Source organism: Acinonyx jubatus, chromosome C1 (assembly GCF_027475565.1).
Source record: "Acinonyx jubatus isolate Ajub_Pintada_27869175 chromosome C1, VMU_Ajub_asm_v1.0, whole genome shotgun sequence".
Taxonomy (NCBI): Eukaryota; Metazoa; Chordata; class Mammalia; order Carnivora; family Felidae; genus Acinonyx; species Acinonyx jubatus.
In genome coordinates this window covers 101,939,485-101,965,036 of record NC_069381.1, presented here as the reverse complement: position 1 = coordinate 101,965,036, position 25,552 = coordinate 101,939,485, and the positions used below count along the sequence as shown (strand labels likewise).

At 49.6% G+C, this 25,552-nt stretch overlaps 1 protein-coding gene across 2 annotated transcripts; it reads right to left on the bottom strand.

The window, feature by feature from the left end:
* Nucleotides 1-1,020: 1,020 nt before the first annotated feature.
* Nucleotides 1,021-14,516, bottom strand: BCL9 (BCL9 transcription coactivator). 2 transcript variants are annotated; one of them, XM_027051503.2, is made up of 7 exons: nucleotides 14,382-14,516; nucleotides 12,851-13,167; nucleotides 11,442-11,631; nucleotides 10,455-10,554; nucleotides 5,365-7,606; nucleotides 3,841-4,101; nucleotides 1,021-2,744 (listed from the first exon to the last, which is right to left on the bottom strand). In XM_027051503.2, the coding sequence occupies exons 1-7, from the start codon at nucleotides 14,432-14,434 to the stop codon at nucleotides 1,627-1,629; spliced, it is 4,281 nt and encodes a 1,426-aa protein (XP_026907304.1). In that variant the 5' UTR covers nucleotides 14,435-14,516; the 3' UTR covers nucleotides 1,021-1,626. The 2 variants fall into 2 exon arrangements, with proteins under 2 accessions (XP_026907304.1, XP_053070671.1); XM_053214696.1 differs by lacking the exon at nucleotides 14,382-14,516 and having other exon boundaries at nucleotides 10,401-10,554; nucleotides 12,851-13,892.
* Nucleotides 14,517-25,552: the final 11,036 nt, after the last annotated feature.

The window sequence follows — 25,552 nt, the reverse complement described above, 5'->3', positions numbered from 1 at the left end:
TCCTGGGAAAGACCATTCTGGTAAGGAGGTGAATTGCAGCACTGGGGACGGGGGTTGGCTCTTCTGCCGACAGCCTGGCTTTCACGACTAGGACAGGACCCAGTCCGGCATAAATCCTCGGGGGCTTATTCCTCATTCCGCCTCGTCCACAGGGAAGAGGCTTCACCTGGGCCGCTGTAGACTTTGCTAGCCTTCCTTTCCTCATCAGCCAACTCCCTACAAGGTGGAAGCCTCTGGGCCACTTGGCAGCCACCATGCCCCATACCGAACAGCACAGGAACCCAAATGAACAAAAAAGGCAATTGGATTTTGTAAGAAACAATATATTTTATTTTTCTGACACCACAGCTCTGGTGAGTGGTTTTGTACCAAATTTAATGGAGGTTACACAGAACGTTTTACGCATGGGAGGGGGAGGGCAGGGGAGGAACCACAAAATTAAAAACAAAAACAAAAACGAAATCCTGGATAGCTTTTAGCATCTGTTCCACTCCCACATCGATAAAATTCACTTGGGAATTCCTAAAAAAAGGAGAACAGAAAACAAGGTGGGCAGGGAAGGGCGTGTCGGGGAAGAAGAGAAAGGGAGCAGAAGACCGCCGAGCATCCCAAGCACAGGCCTTTCCCTCGCGGAGCCGGGACGACGCTCAGCCTGGAAGGCGAGGCTTTCGTTAGATTTACTTCCCCAAAAGAACACCGTGTATTGCAGCTGCCAAAGGGAAAGAGGAGGAAAGCAGGGGTCACCAGTTGGGGGCGGGGGCACGGGAGAAGGAGATACACTTAACCAAGGAGATGAGGGCAGGGTGGGGGGCGGGGAGGAGAGGGAAACTGAGAAAAACCGTGAAGGTGGGTTTGCAGACTGGAAGAGACAGACGGTGCCGGAGAGCACTCGAACCGAAAAACAAACGTCCTAAGCTTCATTATTTTTGAAAAGAAAAATCTCCCCCCTCCCCCCACCCCTCGCTGAACTTAGTTCCTTTTTTTTGTGCTTTTCATTAATACTCTGCTCTGAGGTCGTAGTTTGGTTTTTTTCTATACACTGGAGTTGAAAGAAAATAGTCCAAAGGTCTGAAGACGGATTCTCCACCTAAAGTAAACGGCCCAGCATTCCTGTTCTCCTCTTGTCCCAAAGACTAAAGTCTCTGCTAAAATCCCTTTTACAATATAGTACAGTACACAAAAAAATAAAGCCCAAAGCAAATAAAAAAACAAACAAAAACAAAAAAACGAAACAAAACAAAAAAACAAAAACAAAACCAGAAAAGAATCCTGGGAGAAGCCAGTCCAAAGGACGTAAACATACAGAGAACGGTGCAACACATGACCGATGGCAATTCTCGAAGCACAGGCTACAGATTCCCAAAAGTAGGTGCCATCATGGGATACCCAAGTCCACAAAAATAATTTTTAAAAAATAAATCTTAAAAAAAACACACCTGTTGATTAAATGAATCATTTGTTTTCAGGTAAATCCATACATTCTCGAGTTCCCCCCTCCCCCAAAGCAGCCCTCGGGTCTCTGCTCTCCTATTGCCTGACCAACAGCACTCCCGGAACTCCCTCAAGGCAGCTCTCAGGACCCGGAATCTCATCTTGACAAGGATCGGCACATCCAATCTTAGCAGCTTAAAACATCATGTTTCCTGGGTTGCCAGGTCCTTGGCTGAATCCACCCATGCCCACGTCAGCGGCCATGCCCCGGGGCCTCATCTGTGGGGGGATCATGATGTTCTGTTGGGGTCCCATCATGCCCTGCATGGACATCATCATGCCTGGGGAGCCCACAGGCCCAGGGTGGGTGTAGAGCCCAGCAGGCCCCCGATCCTTGCCGGGAATCATGCCCACGGCGGCAGCCGGATTGCTCATCAGGGTAGGCTGGCCGGGCATTGTAGATTGTGCTGGTGACATCATCCGATGGTGAGGTCCCATCATGCCTTGCTGGAGAAAGGCTGGTGGTCTCATTGGGTTGTGGCCTGGCATGGATGGAGCTGTGCCAAGAGGGATGTCCGGAGTTCCCACTGGCCCTGGCCCTCCCATGCCAGGTAATGCTAGTCCCATTCTGGGGGCCTGTTCGCCCATCATCCCCTGCATGTGTGAAAACCCAGGCCCAGGCCCCTGGGGCTGTTTACGGCCTGGGACTTCCCCTCGAGGGAAATATTGCAGTGTCTGGCTAGGCTTCTCAGATGGAATAATGCGAGACAGATCAAACTCCGGGATTCCGGTGGCTCCAGGTCGGATGACCTCCTGCAGGTCTGGGTCTGTAAACACCGAAGGCATGCTGTTCCCCAGGACGGCGAAGGAGTCAGGACCCCCGGGGCCTCCAGGCTTGCAAAGTGCTGCATCTGCTGAACTCTGGGGCAGGGTGCTGGGGCGGCCAAGGGGGCCTTCGCCTGGGAAACCCATAGCTCCTGGGAAGCTGCCCTGCCCCCCACTGGGGCCGTTGTGAGGGAACGGAGCCTGCTGTGGAGGAGACTGTACTGGTGGGAAGCCCTGGGGGAAACCCATCCGTCCTTGAGGTACCATCGGAGGCTCCTGGGACCCATGCCCCATGATAGGATTGTGTGACATCAAGCCAGGCCCCATCGGGACCCCATGAGGAGGTATGTTGGGTCCCATGGCATTCGGAGAGGGCATCTGATTGGAGTGAGAGAGCGGCTGGGTCATTCCCATTGGGCTGAGGGTTGGCATCGGAACCACGGGGTTTGGACCTGAAATTCGAGGATTCTGTGTATTAATGCCCATCCCTAGAAAAATAAAGATATCAAAGGAATCACCTTAACCGAGAGCAACTTAGAAAAACTACAACAAATCCAATCAGCAACAACAAAAAGCCAAATGTGCAAGGTACTCTGTTGGGAAAACATACGTCACGAAATCCCTGCCCTCAACAAGATCGAAATGCATTTTGGAGCACAGACACCCAACAGCTCTACGAGAGGTTATATTTTGAGTGTCAAACTGTATGACGTAAGAGTATGTAGAAAACAACCAGGAAGAAAGTCTCCTGTGCGAAAAGTTACAAATTAATATGCAAACCAGTGTAGTCTTCTTCATTGGAGACATTTCATACAGAAAAAAAGAATCTGTCTGAAGTAAGTATGGTCCTCTTTGGAGAAAGAGGATTAATCAGTCCTACAAGTCCAAGAATCAGAAATAATAACAAGGAAACCAAACAGGCCTTTACCAAATGACATCTAGCATTATCTTTTTAGACTGCCTTACTCAGAGAGCATTTCACACTCTAGGGTGTATGAAACGTTAAAGAAACAGCTTTTAACAGAGAGGGAAAGCATGCAGTTTCTACTATAGTCTCTGGGACATTTAAGTATTTGGTTTCTCTGTGGAATTACTACTGAGTATGGTAAGGACGGTGCTTGCTAGGAAATGGGGGCTTTCCACCATCTCAAATCCCGTGGCTGCTTGTGGTTGGAGGCTGCCCTTCCAGAAAAACACTTAAAAACTAAAGACATCCAATCAGAATGTTAAAAGGAAACTGCTTTCAGTCTTGCTCCAGGAGGACCCTCCCTACTCTGACCCTCGACACTCCCCCCACCACAGAAAGGGAAAAACGAACCCATCCAGGCACACAGAAGCATCAGAACTTCTATAAGTTCTAAGAACTGTCAAGAAATCTGCTTTCCAATAAGCACGGACTGAGTCAAACTAATACAAAATTGCTATCTTCCTCTAGTGCAGACACTTTAATTCTATCGACGGTATTCTTTCTCAACTCGTTGCACCTCCACCCGTTGAGGTCTGCAGCTGTCGACAAAGCACGCGTGAAGTCTCTCTTTTGTCTAACACGGGCTCCGTGTTCTAGCTTCCATCCTGATTGCTTACCTGGCATATTATTCATTGATGGCAAGTTGGGAGAGCGAGCTGGAGGGGAGTCGTCATCGGAGCTGGCCACAGTCTTGATGGCGTCGTGGTATAAAGGGGTAGAACTGGGCATTGCGAACTTGGACATTCGAGACATCATAATAGACAGTGGGTTCTGGGAAAGGGTTGGCTCGGGAGGCATGGTGTAAGGTGTACTAGAGGGAAGACTTCCAGGGATATTCACAGAGGCAGACTGGCTGGCTGTAGGAGGTGGGGGGCCACCTAGAAGAAAGCAAAATAAAACAAAAATGGGCAGGGAATTAGATTGCTCTTGAAGGCTATCGGGCCTATGATTATGAACTGGCAAGGTCAGGGATGCAACAGATGAACAGGACAGTGTTATTAGACCCGGGACACGAATCATCAGTCTTCTAGTCAAGATCTGTGTGTGTGCAGAGGGCAGACCGCAGCGCAATACGGAGGTGACGAATCAGCAGACGTGAAGACAAACACGCCAAGAATGCCTCAGACAGAACTTGAAGCTTGGGAAAAACACGGCTTACGGACTATTTCACTGAAAAGAACAAGACGTAAGCGGGTCTTTCCCTTGCCAATCACAACTCAAAATTCAACTCCGGTATTTAGTCTGCTGTGGAGCCAGACTAGCGATCCGACCCCAGCCACCAACCCTACACATGCTCTTGATTAATTTCCACAACCAAAGCGTTTGAACAAAAAAGTTCTGAGGGGGCTGTCCCACCGTCCTGCTTTCATGACCCGCTAACCAATGGAGAGGGGCGCTTTAACTTGGTAGTATACGTTTTCTATCTTACTCGGAGTCTAGTTTTTCTCAAGTGGAGACAAGGCGGACCTAGTATTTACACCTCGGTGCTCATCTTCCACGGACCACCTCTGGTCCCATTCATAAAACCACCATCATCAGTGAGAGCTTCTCCTGGGAAGAAAATACTGATAAATTGCGGCTGATCTGTGAGAACAGCAGTCTACCAAAGAGGTTTTGGGAACTGCTTCTGTGGCCAACGTGTATTTACGAGAACCACTCAAATCTCTCAGCGGCCTCCCCTTTGTGCTTAGGATTATACTCAGAGCCTGTGGATGCGAGGGCAGCCCCCTCCAGTGGGCGGGCCTAGTACTTAAAGCAGCCACATTTACCCACCATTAAGGCATTTTATTTCACCAACATGTTCACCGTGCAAATGTAAATTTGTCTGTGAAATGACAAATACTTCCCATTTTCTCCTCTTCCTTTTAACAGTCCCATCTGACACACATACTCTGCCCTGAGAGCTGTGTTTCTCTGCCAGGATGGGACGCCTGTGCCTGACCCCGTGGAAGTACTGACGATGCACCCGGCCACAGATACGTCCGTCTCGGTGGAGGCCACCTCCGAGTGCAGAGCTCAGAGACATGTCTCCGGGCACCAGCTGCATCAAGTCAGGACACCAGCTTCCTCAAAGGACATAAACCAGGCTTTTGCAATCTCTGGCTCACAAGGGGCGACCGTGAGGACGCGAGCGTACTGACCTGACTCTACATTGCCCAGCATGGCTGGGGAGGCCATGGTGAGGGGTGCTTTATGGTTTGGAGGGATCCCGGGACTCTGGAGGGGAGGTTTTGGAGAGGAGGTCCATCCAGGTGACGGGGCAGGAAGTGATGGAGACTTGAGGTGAACAGGCGAAGCAGCAGCAGACCCCAAGACGGGGGGGGACTTAATGGACGCAGCAGCAGCCGGGCCCGCCAGCATGCCTGCCAGCTGCGATGGAGTCTGGGGGGACTTGAGGTTCCCCGAGGGTGAGCCCAGCATTGGTGACTGGACTTGGCACACCGTGGGAGACTTCAGAGGGTTGATGCCTGGGGAGTGCCCCTGGCTGCCTGCCGCAGATATATCCAAGGGCTTCCGCCCCAGGCCACGCTGCACTGGAGGAGCGGTGTTGAGGCTAGTGGGGTTACTGGAAGGGTTGAGAGGTAGTGCTGGCATATGACTGAGCCGGCTGTTAGTCCTTTGGTCGGGCCCGACTGGTTCTCTGAGACTCCGCAAGCCACTGTTGCTGCCTGGACCCTGAGACATGGGGAGAAACGGCCTGGGGCCCATGCCGTACTCTTGCTGGGGGTGCTCCCCAAACGGCAGGGGCACCATCTTCTGCTGAGCAGACAGCACGTCTGTGCCACCCGGGCGTAACTTCATCATCTCCTCAGGGCCCGTCCCAGCCTCTCTCATCTTCTGAGGTATCATCTGAGGGTTGGATCCCATGTTGACGTTCAGACTGACATCTCCCTTCATCCCACCGGGAACCATCCCAAACTCCAGTTCCCGACCAGGGCCCATCTGCGGGGGCATTCCTTTCGGAAAGTCGCCCCGAGAGGGACTCAGAGGGCCCTCGACGGGTATTCGAGGGAAAATGGGACTGCTCCCAGGCTCCATGTGTCGCTGGGAGCCGGGGATCAGCCTGTTCATCTCCATGCTGGGCCTGATGCTTTCCATGCTCATCCCCGGGGGGAGGCCCAGCTGCTTCTCTGCCAGCTGCTGTTGAAACATCTCTTCGGACAATCCTTGGGGGTTTGGGAAGCGTTCCCCTCGGCCAGGACCACTGAAGACACCCTGGCCAGGCGGGAAGTTTCGACCGTCTGCGATTTTTGGCACATCGTCTGGCCAACTGACTCCAGAAAGACCCGGTCTCGATGCTGGGTTGGGGACGTTCGGTCCCTCCATTTCAGAGTTGATCATTCCCGCAAACCCAGGGAGGCGCATCTGGCTCCCTGCCATGTTGGGGTGGGGAGCCATGCCCCTCGGGGGCAGAGAATGAGGCATGCTGATCCCATCAGCAAAGGGCTCTGCGCCCCCCGGCCCCCAGCCTTCACCGGGGGCCATCTGGTATGGAGGGGGAGGCCCTCGGCCCACGCCCCGAGGCCCATGCTGATGGACCATCATGTCCTGGAGGGAGCACTGCTGCACGACAGCGTGCTCCTGCTTCCTCCTCTTCTCCTCGTAAAACTCCTGCTGCAGCTTCAGCCAAGCTATCTGCTCGGGGGTCATGTGGTCCAGGTGGTCAGGTCCCATGGGCCCAGACTGGGAGTTCATGGAAGGTGGAACCATTTCATCCGGAGAAAAGGGCACATCTCTATGTCCTTGAGGGCCAAATGGAGCTCCCACATCTGTCCGGGGCCCAGGTCCCTTCCCTAGGCTTTGGGATTGAGCCATCATGGCCTGTATCGGCCCTTCTGGTTTTTTCTGAGGTCCATCTAATACCCCAGTGTTCTGCTGGGGTCCCCCACTTTGTCCTCCTGTGAATTCTTTCTCGTCGGGGAAAAGCATCCGTTGGATATCTCGGAGCGTTTGTAAGGAGCGCTCCCGGTGCTCCAGCTGCTCCTGAGACAGGCCATCGGGGTTCTCTCCCAGCGCGGGGGGCTCGCCACTGGACGCTGGTGGAGGTGGGGCGGCTTTGGGATCTGCTGAAGAGCTACTGCTCCCCTGGGAGACAGGGGTCACCGCTCGGTTATTGGGTGTCGAGTTCGGCCCGGTACCATCTGGGGGCAGTGGCGTGGAGCTGGCGGGGCTGCCCCCAGGAGGGATCAGTTTGTTTTCTACACCAGGACTGTCCCGGTCCAGAGGACGCGGGGGTGCAGCAGGCTTGGGTGCTGGTGCCGGAGTGGGCGGGGTCGGCTGCAGCCTGGTATTCTGGGAAGAATTCTGGTCCTGGCTGGCCGGAGCTGGGGGCTGTGGTGGGAGGGGTTTCGGATCATTCCGAAGGGCGGATATCTGTGTGTTCTGAAAACAAACGAGATTTTAAAAAATCATTGGTAAGTTGTACAAAGAGGCGATGAAAAAGGCAAGGCACGTTATAAAGGATTTGTCCCCGTCACATAAATCTACTCTGACATTTGCTGTACAGCCCCACTCTGGACATGGGGACGTTCTGATTTTTTTCTTTCCCTTTACTGTCAAATGGCATCCTCTTTCCCGTGCTGAAGATCAGGTTTCAATAACTTTATAAGCATGCCAGGGGGAGAGCCACTCTGCCAAAGTGAATACATTTGAGTATCTATTTCGAGGAACAGGTTTGATATCGCATGCACCGTGTGTTGCTGATTCAAAGAGAGATTAGTTTCTTGGTATGTGGGAGGCTGTACCTAACACCTTTTCTTTTCCCCGAAAGTACGACTGGGTATGCAGACTTCTCACTGTCAATCAAGAGGGCTGATGTTTTCAACCGAAAGAGAAAGTCCCTGTCACTGACAGCTCTGTACTCTCCCAGCTGGAGGAAGCAGGGAAGGCCGCTCAGTGTCGGCGTCTCCTCTGGCAGGGGGACTACCTAAGTACTCCTCTCCTTGAGTTTCCAGGGGGCCTGACATCTCTGGTTTCTGTTTTCAGTTTGTGATCACTGATTCCATATTCGATAAGAATTTGTACATTAACTGTAGTAAGATAATCCGCAGGCAGGAAGCGTCCGTGGAGAAATCTGAGGCTATCTAGCTCATGGTGTCTCTCGGTCTGTTCTTTCCAATAGTCGGCAGACCGCCCTTTCTATAGGCTGGATGATAGCCTCGTTATTATTTATTAAGTACCAGCGCTACACTAAGTCCTGCAATAGGTGACAAGGATGCTGTTAGTGCCTGGAAGAGGGACGTGTGTGTCCTGGGTCTACACCCTGGTGCTGCGGGAGGTACTGGAGGAGAACCGAAGGGCCCTGCCTACAAACCCCAGCTCAGGGATCTTTCGCCAGGCTCCAGGGAGCCACATGATCCGTTTTTTGATGTTCATTCGCTCCTACTTGTTCACTCAATCCAGTCTGCGTTTCCAAACCCCTGCCTCCCCACTGACTCTCTGGAATGGTTCCCTGTGTGCACATTTGTACACGACTCGTCATGTGTATCTCCGCATGGAACAGTTTGTGTTGCATAAACACAAAGACTATCCTCGGGTGTTCCCGTTCTGTGAATATGTATGTAAATGTTTCGCTTGCAGGTAGCCACACACATATGTCTGCAGACAGAGACCGGTTCGGGGAAGGCTGGCTAAACCTGAGAGGGCTCCGTGTGCTCCGAGTGTTTTCCATGTCCCCGCCTCCCTCACTGGAGCGCGGAGGTCACCTTCATCCTCCTTCCAGTGCCATTTTAAGTTTGCCTTTGGTGGCCAGGTTTTGTTTGTTTGTTGGGGGGGTGGGCATGGACGCTGTCATGTGACCAGAACAGAGGAAGCACTTCAGTGCCACTTTCGATTTCAGATTTGGAGCAACGGCAATCTGATTATTCCCAATTCCAGCTCCTTCTCCGACTCATTTCAGTACCGGAGAAGGTGGAGGTGAAAACTGGTACAATCTGTCATCCTATCGATCAAATGTTAGTCTGCACTACAACGTACCCTGTGCATTCCAGATAATATAAATCTTAAACATTATATACGTGTATAAAAGGTTTAAGTATCAATTAAAAAACATATATATATATATATAAATTTAAATATTATGTACGTCCACCTCTATCCTTCTTGACTAGAAGAGATGTATGAGCAGCGCGAAATGCCTTTTCTAAGTCTAGCAAAGCCCAAGCTCTGCTATGTCAACAGAGAGGGGCTTCGTTGATAAACGACACAGATGAAAACTTTATCTTGAATTGCCACTCCAGTCATTTAATGTCACTTAACTGTTCCCATGTCGAAGACCCAACCCAGCGCTAGATCTTAGGCTTCCTGAAAGCAGGGACTGTGTCTGGAATCTCTTAGTGTCCCCACGGCACTCGCCAACACCTGTCCCAAGAAATAACTTTTGGTTCCATCTGGAACGCTGTCTTGAAGCAACCATAGCATGCTTTTTCTAATGTGGTTTGCAGCAGGCACTTAAGTTCCAGACAGGAAACAGACTAACATTCATTATAATTTTGGAAATATCAAGCGATTAAAAGCACTCAATGGTCCTCTCACTCTGAAATACATGAGGATCATTCTGAAAGTCACTGAGACTGTAATTATGGTATTATCAGCATGTGCTCCAGGACTGTGGCTTTAGTTATTCCTTTTCTGTTCTGCAACTAACTCAAGAACGTTTGTCAGTTTTTAGAAACCTGCCCCGTACACAGGGTCTGAAGTCAGCTTTTCCCAGAGATGGTTAGTTAACATGAAGGAAATCTAAGGTCTCCACATAACTCCTTTTTTATTGTGTCTTTCTCTCCCAGTAATCCATCAGTATACCAGCATGCTGATAGAAAAGGCCGGTACAGGGGCGCCTGGGTGGCTCAGTCGGTCAGACGTCCGACTTCGGCTCAGGTCATGATCTCGCGGTCTGTGAGTTCTAGCCCCGCGTCGGGCTCTGTGCTGACAGCTCAGAGCCTGGAACCTGTTTCAGATTCTGGGTCTCCCTCTCTCTCTGACCTTCCCCCGTTCATGCTCTGTCTCTCTCTGTCTCAAAAATGAATGTTAAAAAAAATTAAAAAGAAAAAAAAGAAAAAATAAAAGGCCAGTACAGTGTGATCCGCCTGAAGCCACACAGCGCCAGGACTAGGTGTCCAGAATGCAGCTTACACCATCAAGACTACCCTCCCTGCCAATGACATTCACCGTCTCCCACCTGTACAGCTGCTGTAGAGCCTTTAAACCACACTCCACTTCCAGAATGGCCTACCAGAGGGGCTGTGCTTCGCTCTGTCTTGCTGTTAGAGATGTTCTGGATGTGGAAAGTGACGATAGTTTCAACCTGGCCCTTCAACACAGCTTCCGCAGCTCTGCAGAGACGAAAGAGACGCATACGCTAGGACGTGCTTCTATTTCACTACCTGTAATTCCAAAACGTTTTAACCCCAGACTGAACTTGTACAAGGGGAAGGAAGGCGGTTCCGTGTAGACAGCTACCAGAAATGTTGAATAAGAATCGAGAAACACAGGGTTTTCATTATCTGTGTCTATCACTTACCACCAGACTTCTGAAATCTAATGACAGCCATTAGCAAATCTCAAAAGAGGCATGTAAAAAACCTGAGATTTTCTCCTTCAAACCAATGTCCTGTGGTAGGTGTGTTTTTATGGAATCCTAGTTCAAAATCCCAACCTCGAATATGAAATCTCACAATACCTAATGATACTCTAAGGCTGTCAAAATTCACTTTGTATGTATGTAAGGTATAGTCACATTTTTTATAAATTAAATAAGTAAAAATCTGCTGGTCCATCTACCAGAGACATAGGTACCAAAACATTCACCGTAGTTATCTCTATGAACTCCAGGCAGATTTTTCTTTTTAGTTATTCATATTTTCTAATTATTCCAAGATAGACCTGTATTACTTGTGTTATTTAAAAAAGGATGCTAAATCACAGAAAAGTGTATATTGTGTAATTAATCTCTTTTATGTTTAAAAAAGATCTAGATGTATATTACAAGCATAAAAAACTTCTGGAAGGAAAGCCCAAGTATCATTAGCGGTTGCCTCTGGGGAGAGAGGGTAGGGAGGTTTAATATTTTATTTTACTTTACCCCTTTCTGTCCTGTTAACTTTAAGTGATCATAACACAGGTCAGGGGAGGGGGGAAGGAGTAGTCCTCAGTGGGAATAAGAACTGAGGTGTCCAAACACACAAGCCATGCCAACAGCAAGACACAGCCATTAACTTACTTATTGGCCATCTCAGTAGAAAACACATACACCACTTTGGCGGGAGTCTTCTGAGCAGGTGTGGGCTCTGGGGCAGTAGTCTGGCCATGGGAGGGGGTGGAAGACCTGGGGGCCGTAGCATTTGACGGGGTCATCGAGTGTGGCGTGTGCTGGGAATCCTGGGACTTTATGTGGTCAGCAGAATTACATTCTAGAAGAATGAAAAGATCCGCGTCACGGAGAGAATAAAACTTCTTCTGCCAGCATTTATATAGCACAAGCCCACCTTGAGAATTTCAAGGAGGAGGCACCTTGCTAACAGGAGACCTCTAATTTTAAAAACTCCAACACACTTGCCCCGAAATGATGAATTACAAAGCACTCCTCCCCCACCTCCTTACTTCTCTAGGGCGCATCCTTCAGATATCAGCGCAAACATCCCTCCTTCCTGGAAACCTTTTTGGAACCTCTTGGACTGGATGCCCCTGTGGGTTGAACCCATAGCCCCCACATTCTCTGATTTCAGCATTTGTCCAATTTGATTGTAATCATTTAACGATGTGCCGTCTAGGTGCGCTCACATCCTCGGGGACAGCAGCTGCATCCATCTTGCTGACCGTGGCCCCCCAGCACCCAGCACAGCGCTGGCACTCATGACAGGCCTCCCCACAAACACCCGAGGGAGGAACGAAAGACGGGGGACAGTCACCAGGTTTTCATCTCTAATTTGGGTTGGGGGCTCCCACTTCCTCTCCTGGAATGCTAACTTCATGCTCTGGCCTACAGTTAGGATTTTTGGTTTTACACTAGGAGGAAAAACAACTAAAACCACAGCCATTGGTCCCACATTCCTCCTGGCTGGCTCCACTGTGGGGCCTCCCCTATGTCTCCCCCAACGTAGCCACTCATCCTGCCACACTGAAATCAGCCGGGACAAACCCACACTAGTGCCAGCGCTAACCCTCGTGCCTACAACGCTGGCAACGTGGGAGCCAGAGAGCACAAAACCCACGTCTTAGAGGGTGAATCTGACAGTGAAAAGGAAGGGACGCCAGGAAAACTGCTCGAGTGCGGGCCACTGGGGTCAACAGGCTGGAGCTGCTGGTTTGATTCTGGAGTATAAATAGCACGGAGGCCAGACACATCCATAAGAACGTGGTTAGGACCACGGAACATCCTACTGTAACCCCCAGAACACCTGCATCATCAAGAGCAAGAGCTCCTCAACAAAGTGGTTCCACACTGCTCTTCACAGTGAGCAGGAAAATGAGAAGAAATGGTTCCCTCTTAATAAGCCGTGACAACGCCTGAGTCTGATACCTACTCTCCCCACTCAGCTGCTATTAGGCTCTCCGGCATCCAGCAATGGCGGAGGCCTTCCCTCGGGAATACCTACTTCCCTCTGAGTCTCAAAGATCTTATAGACATACCTTTAATGTCAGAGTCATCGTTTGGAGTCCCAGGATCTCTCTGATCAAAGGAGTCGGCGGAAATACTTCGCTCCCTTTTCCCCTTGCCCTTGGCACCATTTCCAGCCCCATTCTTCAGCCCCATGCTCCCACCTGGGCCAGGGGGTGCTTTAGGGGTATGGCCCCCACTCTTGGAGTCACAGGGGGATGGCTGGGATTGGCTGGCTGAGCCCCCCTGTTTACCCTGATTGGAGAATTTGGAATCCAGCTGGGGGTTTCCAGATGGGGACATCACTGTAGGGGGACGGACCATCACCTCCTGCTTTGACTTAGGGCTACTAAAAGAGACAGATAATAAAGAGAGATCAGATGCCGGATACAGCTGGGCAGCCCAAATCAGGAAGAAGCAGTTTCTAGGAGTGGGTCAAGGAGACACAGAGGACTAAGTAACTACCCCACCTTTCACCTCGGCTCCTTCCTCACCCCCTCCAACCCCACTCTCATCTCGGCGCTATCGACAGAGAGGAGGGTCAGGCAGAGTGGCCTGCCAGGTCTCAGGAACCCTAGAGTCACATGGGGACCCATCTCTAGGGCTTCTGTCAATAAAGGACAATGGTTTCTATGTACATAGAGAAGTGACTCTCACACTAAGACTAGCTCAGAGTAAACAAACAGGCATCGTTAAGATCAAAATACTACCCACCCCCTGGCTGATGACAAGGAACAGCTGTAACGAGAGCCTAGCTTCCCTGCTGGAAAATACGAGCAAGACCCGGAGAGTACACGAGGAAACCCGCTGCTGAATGGCAGGTTAGGGAAACCCTGCCAGACACGAGTCCCTCAAACAAGCAGTATCGCACGCCAGAGCAGATATGCTAACCAGTGCCCCAAGGGATGTGGAAAAAGTTCTTTCAAATATCCATTTAAGGGGCCCCCGGGTGGCTCAGTCAGTTGAGTGTCCAACTCTCGGTTTTGGCTCAGGTCACGATCTCACAGTTGGTGGGTCAAGCCCCGTGTCGGGCTCTGTGCTGACAGTGTGGAGCCTGCTTGGGATTCCCTCTCAGATCCCCCCCCCCCCCCCCCCCGCCTCTCCCCTGCTTGTGCTCTCTCTGTCTCTCTCTCAAAACAAAGAAAAAAAAGTTTCAATTTAAGTACTGTGGAACAGAGGAGAAAGCTTCACAGCGGGAGTCCAGTCCAGGGCTGGTGTTTTAGTCCTAGGATCTCAGGCCTCCTCACCATTCCAGACCTCGGCTTCCTCACTCGCCAAGGTTAGTACGTGGTGCTGGGTGAACTCCAAGGTCCTCTCCTATGCGCTTTGGGGAGGGGGCGGGGGTGGAGAGGCGCAGTCGGAGAACAATGGGCGGAAGAACACCAACGGACGTCTCTAACAGAAAGCCCGATGGTACTATAGCCCGTTTATTATTCTGTTTTCTCCTCTTTTCCCCACTCGAGTCTCATCTGCGTCCAATCCAAACACACTGTTCCCTCAAGGAGTGTTCATGGTCCACCTGCGACACCCCCAGGGGGCAGCCGGGCGGGCTCTAGCCCTTACCTCTGTGTGTTTCCTGATGGAGAGTTCCTCACTTTGGGGTTACTGGAATGCATTGATTGAAATCCTGAGCGTGCAGTCACAAACAGGGACGGGCTCACCGAGTTCCTCTCGGGCTGCAGCACAGACAGCTGCTGAGGGCAGTGGCGGCGGCCGGCGGCTTGCTGGGCGCGGCCCTCAGCGCTGGCCACCTGTATGCCTTTTTCCTCTTTGCTTTTCTCTGCTGTGGAAGTGGGTCCTTTCCCCTTGCAGCTCCGGCATCCTCTGGGTGTGTGCCTCCTGCTGCCAAAGGAAAATCTCGCATCTCCAGGGCACACTACGGGAAAAGGCCACCCAGAAAGACATAAAACACCCTTACAACAGGATCAAGGTTACAGTCTAGCCAACTAGACGCGGCGGCTACATCACTTCTCGGCTTCCAACAGGGCCAAAGGGGGAGCGGTGTTCATGCTCTGGCGAGAAGGCAGCTAGAGAGTGACAGGACTCTCTGCCAAACACACGGGCCTCCCACCAAGTATCATGTACCGGGCGTCGGCAAGCACGTGAGAAAAACATTTCATCTTCAGCCATATATTCTCCCTTACGTTTCTCCACTTCCAGATACAAACCCGCCCAAAACGCAGGTTTATCTGCTCTTTTCAAAACAATGCTTTGAAACCACAGGGTACTCCCAAATCCATAGCAACTATCCGGTGTTTCGCCTCTGATGGCAGACAACGGCACTGAAATGTAGCAAACCCATCCCGATTTCAAACCACGAAACAAATTAATCTCTGTTTATATTCTCGGGGCCTCAGGGTGGGGAGACATTGGAGGAGATCCTTCTGAGATCGGCTGCTGAGCCAATACCAAATACAATCAGTTCTGCCCCCGACTTCCACGATCTTTCTATTAAATTATGCCAAGGATGTGTCTGGAGTTCTCACTGTTTAATGACAGGGACCGTAGGCATGGCTAAGCATGGGAATGATCCATCATATTGAAGGTAAAAGAACATCTTTGGAAGCTAAGATAGTTTTTGAGCCAATTTGCAAGGCTAATATGAAGCATAAAGGTCAAGAAAATATTCCCAAACCTAGCCAGAGAGCAAATGAGAACGCCCTTTACTGCAGGACGCCTGGACTAGTTCAGGGACAACCAAAACCCACTTTCAGTCACTGATCCTTCCAGGGCAGTTCCAATATGGTTTTCGGGTAACCGCTGTCCCCTCTACTCTCTTCTGATAGCTTGGCGGGACTTCTGATAGCTTGGCGAAGGGGCCCGGGACTGAGATAGAAGGATGTAAGATGCGGGACTTGTGGCTGAAGAATCACAGGGAGCCAGAAGTACCTCGGGTGTTACCGCTTACACACACTTTGTGGGACTCCAGAACCGGACTGGAGATTGGGAGTTGTTACAGGTTTTGGCGCCGAGTCTGATCACAGTCAAGGGTTAAACATCCATGTCTTCCTTTGGAAATCTGCAATAGTCCCAGCTATTTTACCTGAGACACTAAAAGGAATTTATGGAAGTTCTCAGTGCACACAATTACTTTTTTTTTTTTTTTCTTTTTAAATGATGAAGTCAGGAAAAACAACTAGAAGAAAATGGTATGGAATGTTTTCTATGCCGACCTCGGGGGGAAAAACATCCCAAAAAAACATTTTGGTCTTGATGGTATTTAAGGTTGTACTTTTAGCCCCCACCACCTTCAGCTTTTTTTTTTTTTTTTCAGTCTGAACTATAAAATTGATCGTGGTTGTCAAGTCTGACATACATAATCATAAACCATTTTGTAACCTCTCACTAAACATCAGGAATCCCTGGTAACGTACAAGTAGCTACTGAATCTTGCATGGACAAAGCCATCAGAAAACATTTACCTCAGGAACAGAAAAGTAGTTACCACCAAATAGTCCCCTTCTGTAACTTCTGGTACTTTCTGTCTGAATCACACATTCTAGCACTCAATCATATGTCATACTGAATAGTCCTATGTGTATGTTTTATCTCCTTATGAAGAAAGACTATGTTCTTTGAAGACAAGAATCTTGTTTTCAAGTTCTTTGGCTTGTCTATAATACTCAGCATGATGTACTAAGATGTGATCGGACCCTCAGTGACATACTCCGTCTGCTTCTCCCAGAACAGAAACACCTGGCATTTGTGGTACACTTTCTCCAAAGGAACTCAAAACATATTACAAATATCAAATCGCCTCAATCTGCCAGGTATATCTTTAAAAAAATATTTTTTTAAATGTTGATTTATGTTTGAAAGAGAGAAACAGAGTGTAAGTAGGGGAGAGGCAGAGAGAGAGGGAGACAACAGGATCCGAAGCAGGTTCCAGGCTCTGAGCTGTCAGCACAGAGCCTGATGCGGGGCTCGAACTCCGGAACTGCAAGATCATGACCTGAGCCGAAGTCGCTTAACTGACTGAGCCACCCAGGTGCCCCAGTCTGCCAGGCATTTCTGATGAACTGGTAGCAAAGATTATTTCTGATAATAATACTGTGAGCACACAACACTTTTATCTTCAAAGTACTCCTAAAGACAGTTTTTTATTCTCACGAGTTTCTCAGCCTTGATGGATGGGCATTTTATAGGTGGATGGAGGGAGCACATGTGAACGGTGTGCATGGCTTCTTTCCAGGTTTGCAATCGGTTCTCCCCGACCCTACTCTTCATCAAAGCCACCTCCTCACCACGACCTTACGGGCAGAGAGACAGCACGAAGGCTGAAGCAGGCGTGTGGACTCCCTGACTGACGGGGAACAAAATCCCGGGTTTTCAAAACCCCTGGATGAGCCAGGGGAGTAGTTGAAGTCAGTCACCCTAGCCTTAGCCTGGCAAAAGAATCCACCAAGTGTCTCATCATATAGTTCCAAAGACTACAATTTGGCTCTTGGGGGCCTACATTTGCAGGCTGGTGCTCCGCTGTCATTTTAAGGACTGGAAAAGGTCTTCCACAGAAGATGATTCATTACAGCCACAGAGAGACTTTTTCCTCCAATAGAACTCAGGCTTCCAACTTGAAGATCTGTTCATTCAATGCTTCTCCCTTTTCTTCTTAGCTCATATTTAAAATTCTTCCTAACGAGGTATCAGGCACTCTTTCAGGCAAGGCCTGTACATATTAAGTCACTGACCACAGCGCCGGGAGGCAGGTACCCCCACCTATTTGAGAGGTGAGGAAACTGAGGCTCTGAAACGTTTAGCCGTTCGCCGGAGCGAGTTGGGTCATACGTGAGTTAGTCATATGCGAGTTAGTCATACTCTAGTAAGTGGGAGAGCTGGCATTCGGCCAGGCCCCCGGCTGTGCTCTTCATCACTGTCAAGATGGGGACTTGGTGGACAAGGTGAGCTAGCGCCCGGAAGACAGCGCTTGGCGGCACGGTATCAGCCTCTGGGTTAACTGGTACTACGGCGACCATCACTGTCTAGCCAGCTCACTCACTTATCCTGCCCAATGGCATTTCATATCTTGTTCCTCTTCAACTGACCCTTCCACCCCGCCCTCCCCTCTCTCAGGGCACGGTCCTGCCCAGGACTTAACAAGGAGAAAAGAAGTCACCAGGCAGGACGTGACGTCGTCCTCACCACCAAGTCTGCAAACCTGTTTTCACGGTGCCCACCCCCTCCTTCTTCTCTATCATCGAAACAGAGAAAATAGCCCACTTTTCCTCAAAGGTCAGTCCCGCCACAGGCGGTCTAGGCCCCATCCCTTCCAGCTTTCCACGAGCACGCTCTCTCTCTCTCTCTCTCTCTCTCTCCTTGGGTCTTCCCCGCTATCTGCTGCGTGCTTCCAGCCACCACGCAGACACGTGGTATGTCTTCCAGCGTTGAACAGAGACCAAAAAATTACAGGAAAACAAAGCATGTTGTTAGTCCCTCTCAGAGCCAAGTCTCTCCACAGAGTTGACAAGACTCGTGGTTTTCCCTTCCTTACTTGCCGTTCACCGTTTAACCATTTTAAACTGACTTCCACCCCCCACCCCCACCCGGATCACAGAAACCACTGTTTTGGTTAAGGTCACCACTGGCCACTTTTGTAACCTCATCGGACTCCACCTCTTAGTCTGCCAGCTGATCACCTCCTTCTTGGAACTCTCCCCTCTCGGTTTCCAGGCCGCCACACTTCCCTGGTTTCCCTCCTGCCTCCCCAGTCGCTCTCCACCTGCGCCCTGTGCCAGCCCCTTCTCCACTCAGCCTCTACGACTCAGAGCTCCTCGGCACTCTTCTCTCCCCACTCTGTAAGCTGTCTCGGAGCCAATGCCTCCCAATTTCCCATCTCCAGCTCAGCTGGCGCCCCGCAGACCTGCACCCACAGCCACCACCTTGGCGTCTCCCTAGATGGGAGAGGAACTCTTCATCCCTCCCCGACGCACCTGCCCCTCAGTCTTCCACACTGTGGCCAATGGCACTTTCGTCCACCCAGTCGGTTCTTGCCGGAAACACGGGAGTCATTCCCGACACGCCTCTCCCTCACCACAACCCTCCGTATGGAGTCTGAATATTTTTGCTGAATGCCTGAAATCTCGGCTTCGGGATTTCTTCTTCAGAGAGGGAAGGCAGGGGTCAAGGCTGATTTGTTTGGTCACCTCTGTGTTCCCAGCGCTTACTACAGCACCCAGCATGTGGTGTCTGCTCAAAAAATATCTGTTGAACAAAAGCCGAAGTTTTTCCCCAAGATCATCTTTCTAAGCCAGCCAGGTTCTCTAGTGCCACCATCCATCAGGCTACTCACCAAAACCCCAAGGGTCACGATACCGCAGTGCTCATCCTGGAGGTGAGGAGCTGTGGGAGTCCGAGAACCCCTTTCTCAAAGGTGACCCTCACCTGGATGAGGATGAAGAAGAAAAACTTCTAAATGGATTAAAAAAAAAATTTTTTTTTTACATTTATTTATTTCTGAGAGCGAGAGACAGAGCACAAGTGGGGGAGGGGCAGACAGAGCGGGGGACACAGAATCCGAAACAGGCTCCAGGCTCTGAGCTGTCAGCCCAGAGCCCGACGCGGGGCTCGAACTCACAAACTGTGAGATCATGACCTGAGCCAAAGTCAGACGCCCAACCGACTGAGCCACCCAGGCGCCCCTAAACGGATTTTTTTTTTTTTAAATCCACTATATCGTGTTGTCACTGAACACCTTAAGAGAAGAACAGATTTCCTATTTATTCTAGAATACTAGATTGAGAGGCTATTGTCACCTCCCAGGTAAAGGGAATCAACTTCCAATTTTTTAAAGAGTGTGTTATCCAATCTGCAGACATCTCAAGGCCCTAGGCCTTGGGACTCTGCCTCTTCCCCAACTGCATGTTTTATTTTCAGCGACTGGTGAAATACTAAGAGCGAATAAAATCAATGTTTGTATTTTTTAAATTTCTGGGCATTTGGTAGGAGAAAAACACCCCTCCCATTTTTGCTTCTGTCCAGTCCTTGTTATTAGGGAGAAGTGAGAGCTGGCTGGGAAGGCAGGAGACACACAACTGGAGACATGATGCCAAAGGCACAGAGCGATGCAGCACAGTCCTCCCCCTTCTCAACCGGGTTCTGCATCACAAGCGTTCAGCAAGCACGGTTCACATACTTTCGGGAGAACTTGGGGCCAAACAACCTGGCCAGATGATTTCCTCTGACTGAGTGCCTACTGTGGCACAAGGCTACATTGACTTGAGCTAAGTAAGTCAATAAAACAAGGCTACTGGTCGAGCAGGACAATTTCCAGTGTGAGTCCTTGTAAAACAGAATTAGAACCCTGAGCCTCCCCCGTTTGCCCAGATGTTATAGTTCTGAAATTGCAAGAAAGAACCAAGTTCCAGACTGTTCTAAGGCCACACTACCTCGGAATCTTTAAAAGGAGACTCTACAAGGTGGTCACAATGTTGTAAAGAAATTCACAAGTTAATCTGACCAAGCTCAGAACCACCTCTACAATTCCAATTTCCATTCCTCCAATGATCCTTTCCCACTTTCCTGCTCTAAGAAGTCAAGTTTATTACAACTATGTCATGTTTAACAAATTTCATTTCTACACTATGACCACTGCTCCATAAAAGGCAGAGTATCAAACTTAGAATGTGGAACGAAAAGGCCGCAGGATTCCATTCCTAGCTCATTCTTGACTTCTGGCATGCCAACTCCTAACAGGCTTCCTTGCAGAAAGAGTACACAACAGGAAGAACCACTCTCTCTCCAACATGTGGGGGAAAGACAACTAGGAGAGAAGCATGTGCAGAAAATCTTGGTCCACACAAAATACAAACGTGTTTTCATACTCGAAGGGTCAAAATGCCTCTAGTGCCCTGCAGGCCAACAAACCTTAGGCAAGCAAATAAACATTTCTACCAAACTAAAGAGTCTTGGCAAAATGTAAACATTCAAAAATGAACTTCAACTATCATTTGGAATGATGGCCACCCAAAGTAAAATGTCAGCACAGATGTCCCTTCTTTGTGAAATTCTCCTTGATTCCCAGCTACCCCTAGGCATGTCCTCTGTGGCCCTTCAGTGTCATAGTCACAACACTATTACACCTTATAAACTGTATCTCTGTTATGTGGAGACACAGAGCCCCCTGAGAAAAAGGGTCATCATCTCAGCACCCGATGCCCAAGAGAAACTCAATAAATACTGAGTGATCCAAGGATTATAATGAGCTTGGGGCTTAAGTTTTGCTACCTTTGGCTTGTATTTACACAGACCAATGAAGACACGCTAAACACCTGTTTAACGTCTTCCCACCTGCCTTTCCCATGAGGTGAGCAATTGCAGAAGTCCCTGCTCACAGGAAAGTATAAGGTGACTACACTTACAGTTTAGACTTGCATTCGACTTGATGACCTTTGCCTTGGGAACTGTTACAATAATGAACAAGTGGAAAGGTATAAGAGACCCTACAGAAACAGAAACAAAGCTCTAAAATACTCAGAGTGAATCGCAGAAGTTACATGTTCATCATCAGGTTCTTTACCTTTCGAGATGTCCGATCTGCTCTCTTCTACATTGGGACACGGAAGAACTTTCCAAGAATGAGCTCTGCCTCCCAAACAGAAGGGAATTTTTAGGTCAAAGTGGAGTGACACCAGCTAGTCCCACATTGAGTCCTACAGGGACGAGAAGAATGGAGAAGTTCATACCCCAATTCACACCAACTGCAAAGAAAACCACCCATTCCCCAATGCTCTGTGGCCAACAGAGTATTTGGAAGGAGTAGTGAGAAAATAATTAGGTCAAAAATGGAGAATGAAGGCAAACCACTAAAACTCAAAATGCAAGGAGACGGAGCAGCACAGCCCAAATCCGCTCCCCTGAAGACGGGGCTGTTTCGCAAAGCAAAATCCGCCAGACGTGAAAGCCTGATGCTAATCATCGTTTTTACTTTTCTCCACAACCAAGAATAGTCACCAACAGGCTGCAAAACGAACTTTTACTTCATACCTTCTTTACGCTCTTGGATTTGGCATGATGGAGATGTCGAAAAAAATACTGCAAAGCTTTAACCGCGAGTGGCCATAAGATCATTTAATTTTCAAAAATCAGCTGGTCTAGGGCAGGAGCCCTTAACCTGGGACCCACTGCCTCACATGGGGTCTGTGGAGAGACTTGGTGGCAGCTGTGGACTTACTGGGGGGAAACGTCCATCTTCGTTTGTACTCACTCACCTCTTCAGCAAAAGTCAGCACTGCCTTCAATTGTGAAGGGAGGTAACGACCCGTGATAGTATTAGCAACCCTGTGACTGTCACCAAGACAAACCACAGGACATTTTCATGTCACATTATACTTGCTGCAGATACTTCAACACAATATTTACTCATCGCTAGTTCAAAATTACAGTATGGTTAGACCTGCAGCTACATTTTGTTACTTAATGTGTTAGAAAGAAGCATATGTATTACTATATCATAACTGATTAACATTTTGATAACTGTTTCCATGTCATTTGTAAGTCCATGTGTTTCATTTTATGCATTTTAAAAACACAGTTCCCAAAAGAGGTCCTATATTTCATTAGCCTGCCAAAGGCGTATGTGGACATAGGAGGTTAGGAACAAATAAAGTTGATCTGGGACAAATAAAGTTTCTATAGACTCTAACAGCGCAGTCAACCAAGGCAGACGGACAAGTGGGTTATTCCACCAACAATATTTCATAGTTGAAGAAAATTAAGGCACCATGAAGCCAAGTAACATGTCCAAGATCACACAAATTCAGGGCAGGCATCAGTCTAGGTGAGCATTCACAGCATGTACATTCCTACTCTCCATGGGGACCTCTCCTTACACTCTCCGATTGTCATCACTCTAACTTCCTCGTAAATGGAGAAGAGGTATCACCTTTCAAAAAATCTGTAGGAAACCAAAACCCAGATGATAGAACAAGACAGATGCATAAGGTACTCCTTTTTGTTCCTTGATCAACTATGCTGCCATGATTGTTACAAAAGCTGAAAGTGGTCTGTTCCTGAGAGAGCAGTCTTTTAGAAGTGAGAAAAAAGTTGGGCTACATCATCTCTCATTCTCAGAAGTGTTCAAAGCAGTTTACAGATAGGCATTCACTTGTTAAGCAATGCAATGTGTTATGAGTGGTCAGGGCAGTGGGATCCCCACTTCATCAATGGGAAAACTGGAGAATAAATATGAGAGATTGGTTCAAAGTCACAGAAGTCAATGGGAAGCCAGCTTCCTGATTCCAAGTTCATGGCTCTAGCCACCATCCCAAGTCACCATGATCAAATAATTTAGTTGGTTATAATGCTTGTGAAACCTCTGTACATTTTCCCCCCAATAAGCCAGAGAGCATTTTCTTTTGATTCACAGCAGCAGACACTTCTGAAGGCTATGGGGCAAATATCCCATAGAACAAATTCTAATGTGCATAAGTACTTTTTCACCTATGTTAGTCATCTAAAAATCGAGGTCAGGGATCCTGAGCTCAAAAGCCAAGTTACATACAACTTGCCTTCTAAGAAGAGACCAGTGTGGAATCATTCCTTCACCTTTTAGTCAATGACCTCCTTACCAACCTACCATATCTTGTGGAACTATTATCATCGAACATTCAACACTGTTACTACAAAATAGCATTATAATGGTTCAATTATAGATCCTAGCTCCTAAAACTGTGAGATGTCATCCCAGCCCCAACTTTGCCTTAGATTTTCTCTTTTTATTCAAACCACCTATTACTGGAATCCTCATTCTTCAAAGCATCCTTACATCATCTAACTTGTCCTTTCATGAACTCATCTGTCTTTAATAGCTTGGGTCTTTTTTCCATAGTTAGTAAGCATATCTTTCTTACATTTGTACTTAGGACCAAAACGTTATTCGCAGTAGCATTAATCTCTTGCTAAAATCCCGAACCACTAGTACCAAGACAAAAAACCAAAATCAACAGGGCAATCATGTTGCACAATCTCCATGCAGAGTCAAACTCACACATGACTGTTACCCACCCATAACCTTTTGCCCCTCCCAGGCCCTACCTCTCAACTATTTTACTACTCATCCTTCCTACCTGCTACTTCGGACTCATCATTTTGTGCTCTGTGCACAAGAGTCCAAATCTCTGGTCTAAGAATGAACGCTTAATTCTCGAATATTTCAAATGCTAGTTATCCACCACACATCACTGATCAAAATGTATCTCTTTACACAGCCACCAAATCACTTTCCCACTGAAGTCACAGCCAGGGAGCAATCCATGTTTGCCTTAACCAAAGACTAACTTTGCACCAATTCCATCCCACCTTAGAGTCTCTCTCCACCAAGAGATACTTATGCCTATTTCTCTACCTTGTCCAGTAACTTTATTCATCCCTAACTGGACTAGAATTTAGGCTCTAAGTCCTTCCTCTCTATCACAGACCAGGGGGCCCTTGGAGGACAGATTTGAGGCCTCCTCCTTCAGGCTTGGGAGCCACCAGGTAAGGCCCCCAGCGACAATATTACAGGCCTCTGGCCCTTCCCTCTGAACATAATAACCAACCCTGCTGTTGTTCTCCTTAGGATATCTCCATCTCACCAGGCTCACCCAACACTAACCAGTGACATCTTAATAGTCTTTGCAACTTTCAAAGGTCAATGGCTAGGGCTCCACTTTGGAAATCACTGTTGTGTCCACGACCCCCACAATGACTCAGTGACCTAGACATCACCACCTCACCTACTGGAGCCCTTTACTACTCATACATGCTTCTTAGCTTTCACTTCCCCTCACCCTTCAACAAGTCACTGGCCTGCAAAGTCCCCTTTACCTCTCTATCCACCTCCGGGGTCTTACAGACCCCACCAAACTCAACCCGAATTCCCTTATTTAGCTCTCCATCTCCCCCCTCCAAAGCCCCTCCATCCCCGGACCTTGGGACCGTCCCATCTCCTCGTTCAGCCTCTCCAAGCACTGCTTGGGACACAACCTCTAAAAAATCGAGAGATGCCGCGGTCTCTTCCCACTGCTCAGTGAGCGGTGGGCAAAGGACGTCCCCCCTCCTCCCCCACAGGTTTCTCCAGACTCAACTCACTAAATCCGCAACCTCGACCCCCGCCCCTTTTCTCCCCTCCCCCCCAACCCCTACGGCTCTTCGCGGCTGTGGCCACCCCTGCCCCCAAACCGGCTCAAAACACGCGGACCCGGCCCCCCCACACCCCCGACTCCGGCCCTTCCCCTCCCCCTCCCCCCCGAGGTGCCACTTACCCCCGAGGCGGGAGTGGGGGAGGGGAGAGGAGGAGCGGAGTAGGGGAGGAGGTTTCGGTCCGGGGCGGCTCTCAGCCCCGGGGGGCCGGGGCCGGGGCCAGCGGCAGCGGCGGCGCAGCGTCTCCCCCCGGCGGCGGCAGCGGCGGCGGCGGCGCCGTCCCACTCCCGCAGGCACACATAGGCTCCATTGTCCGCCGGCGCCTCCCCCTTTCCGGCTCCCCCCTCCCGGTCCCGCCCCTTCCCCCTCCCCTAGGCCCTCCCCCAGCCGCACCGCGCCACGAAAGGTACCGCCGGCCCCGCCTCGGACGCGAGCGGAGAAGTGCCCCCTCCCCCGGCCCCGGCGTCCCGCCCGGCGGGGGACTGGGGACTGCCCCTCCCCGCCTCGGCGCTGGGCCCGCCGCCGGGAAGGGCCCGCCCCCCTCCAAGGGAATGTCACTTGTTCCCCCTCCCGGAACGCGCGCGATGGTACCAACCCGGCCGCTTCCTCCTCCCCTTCCC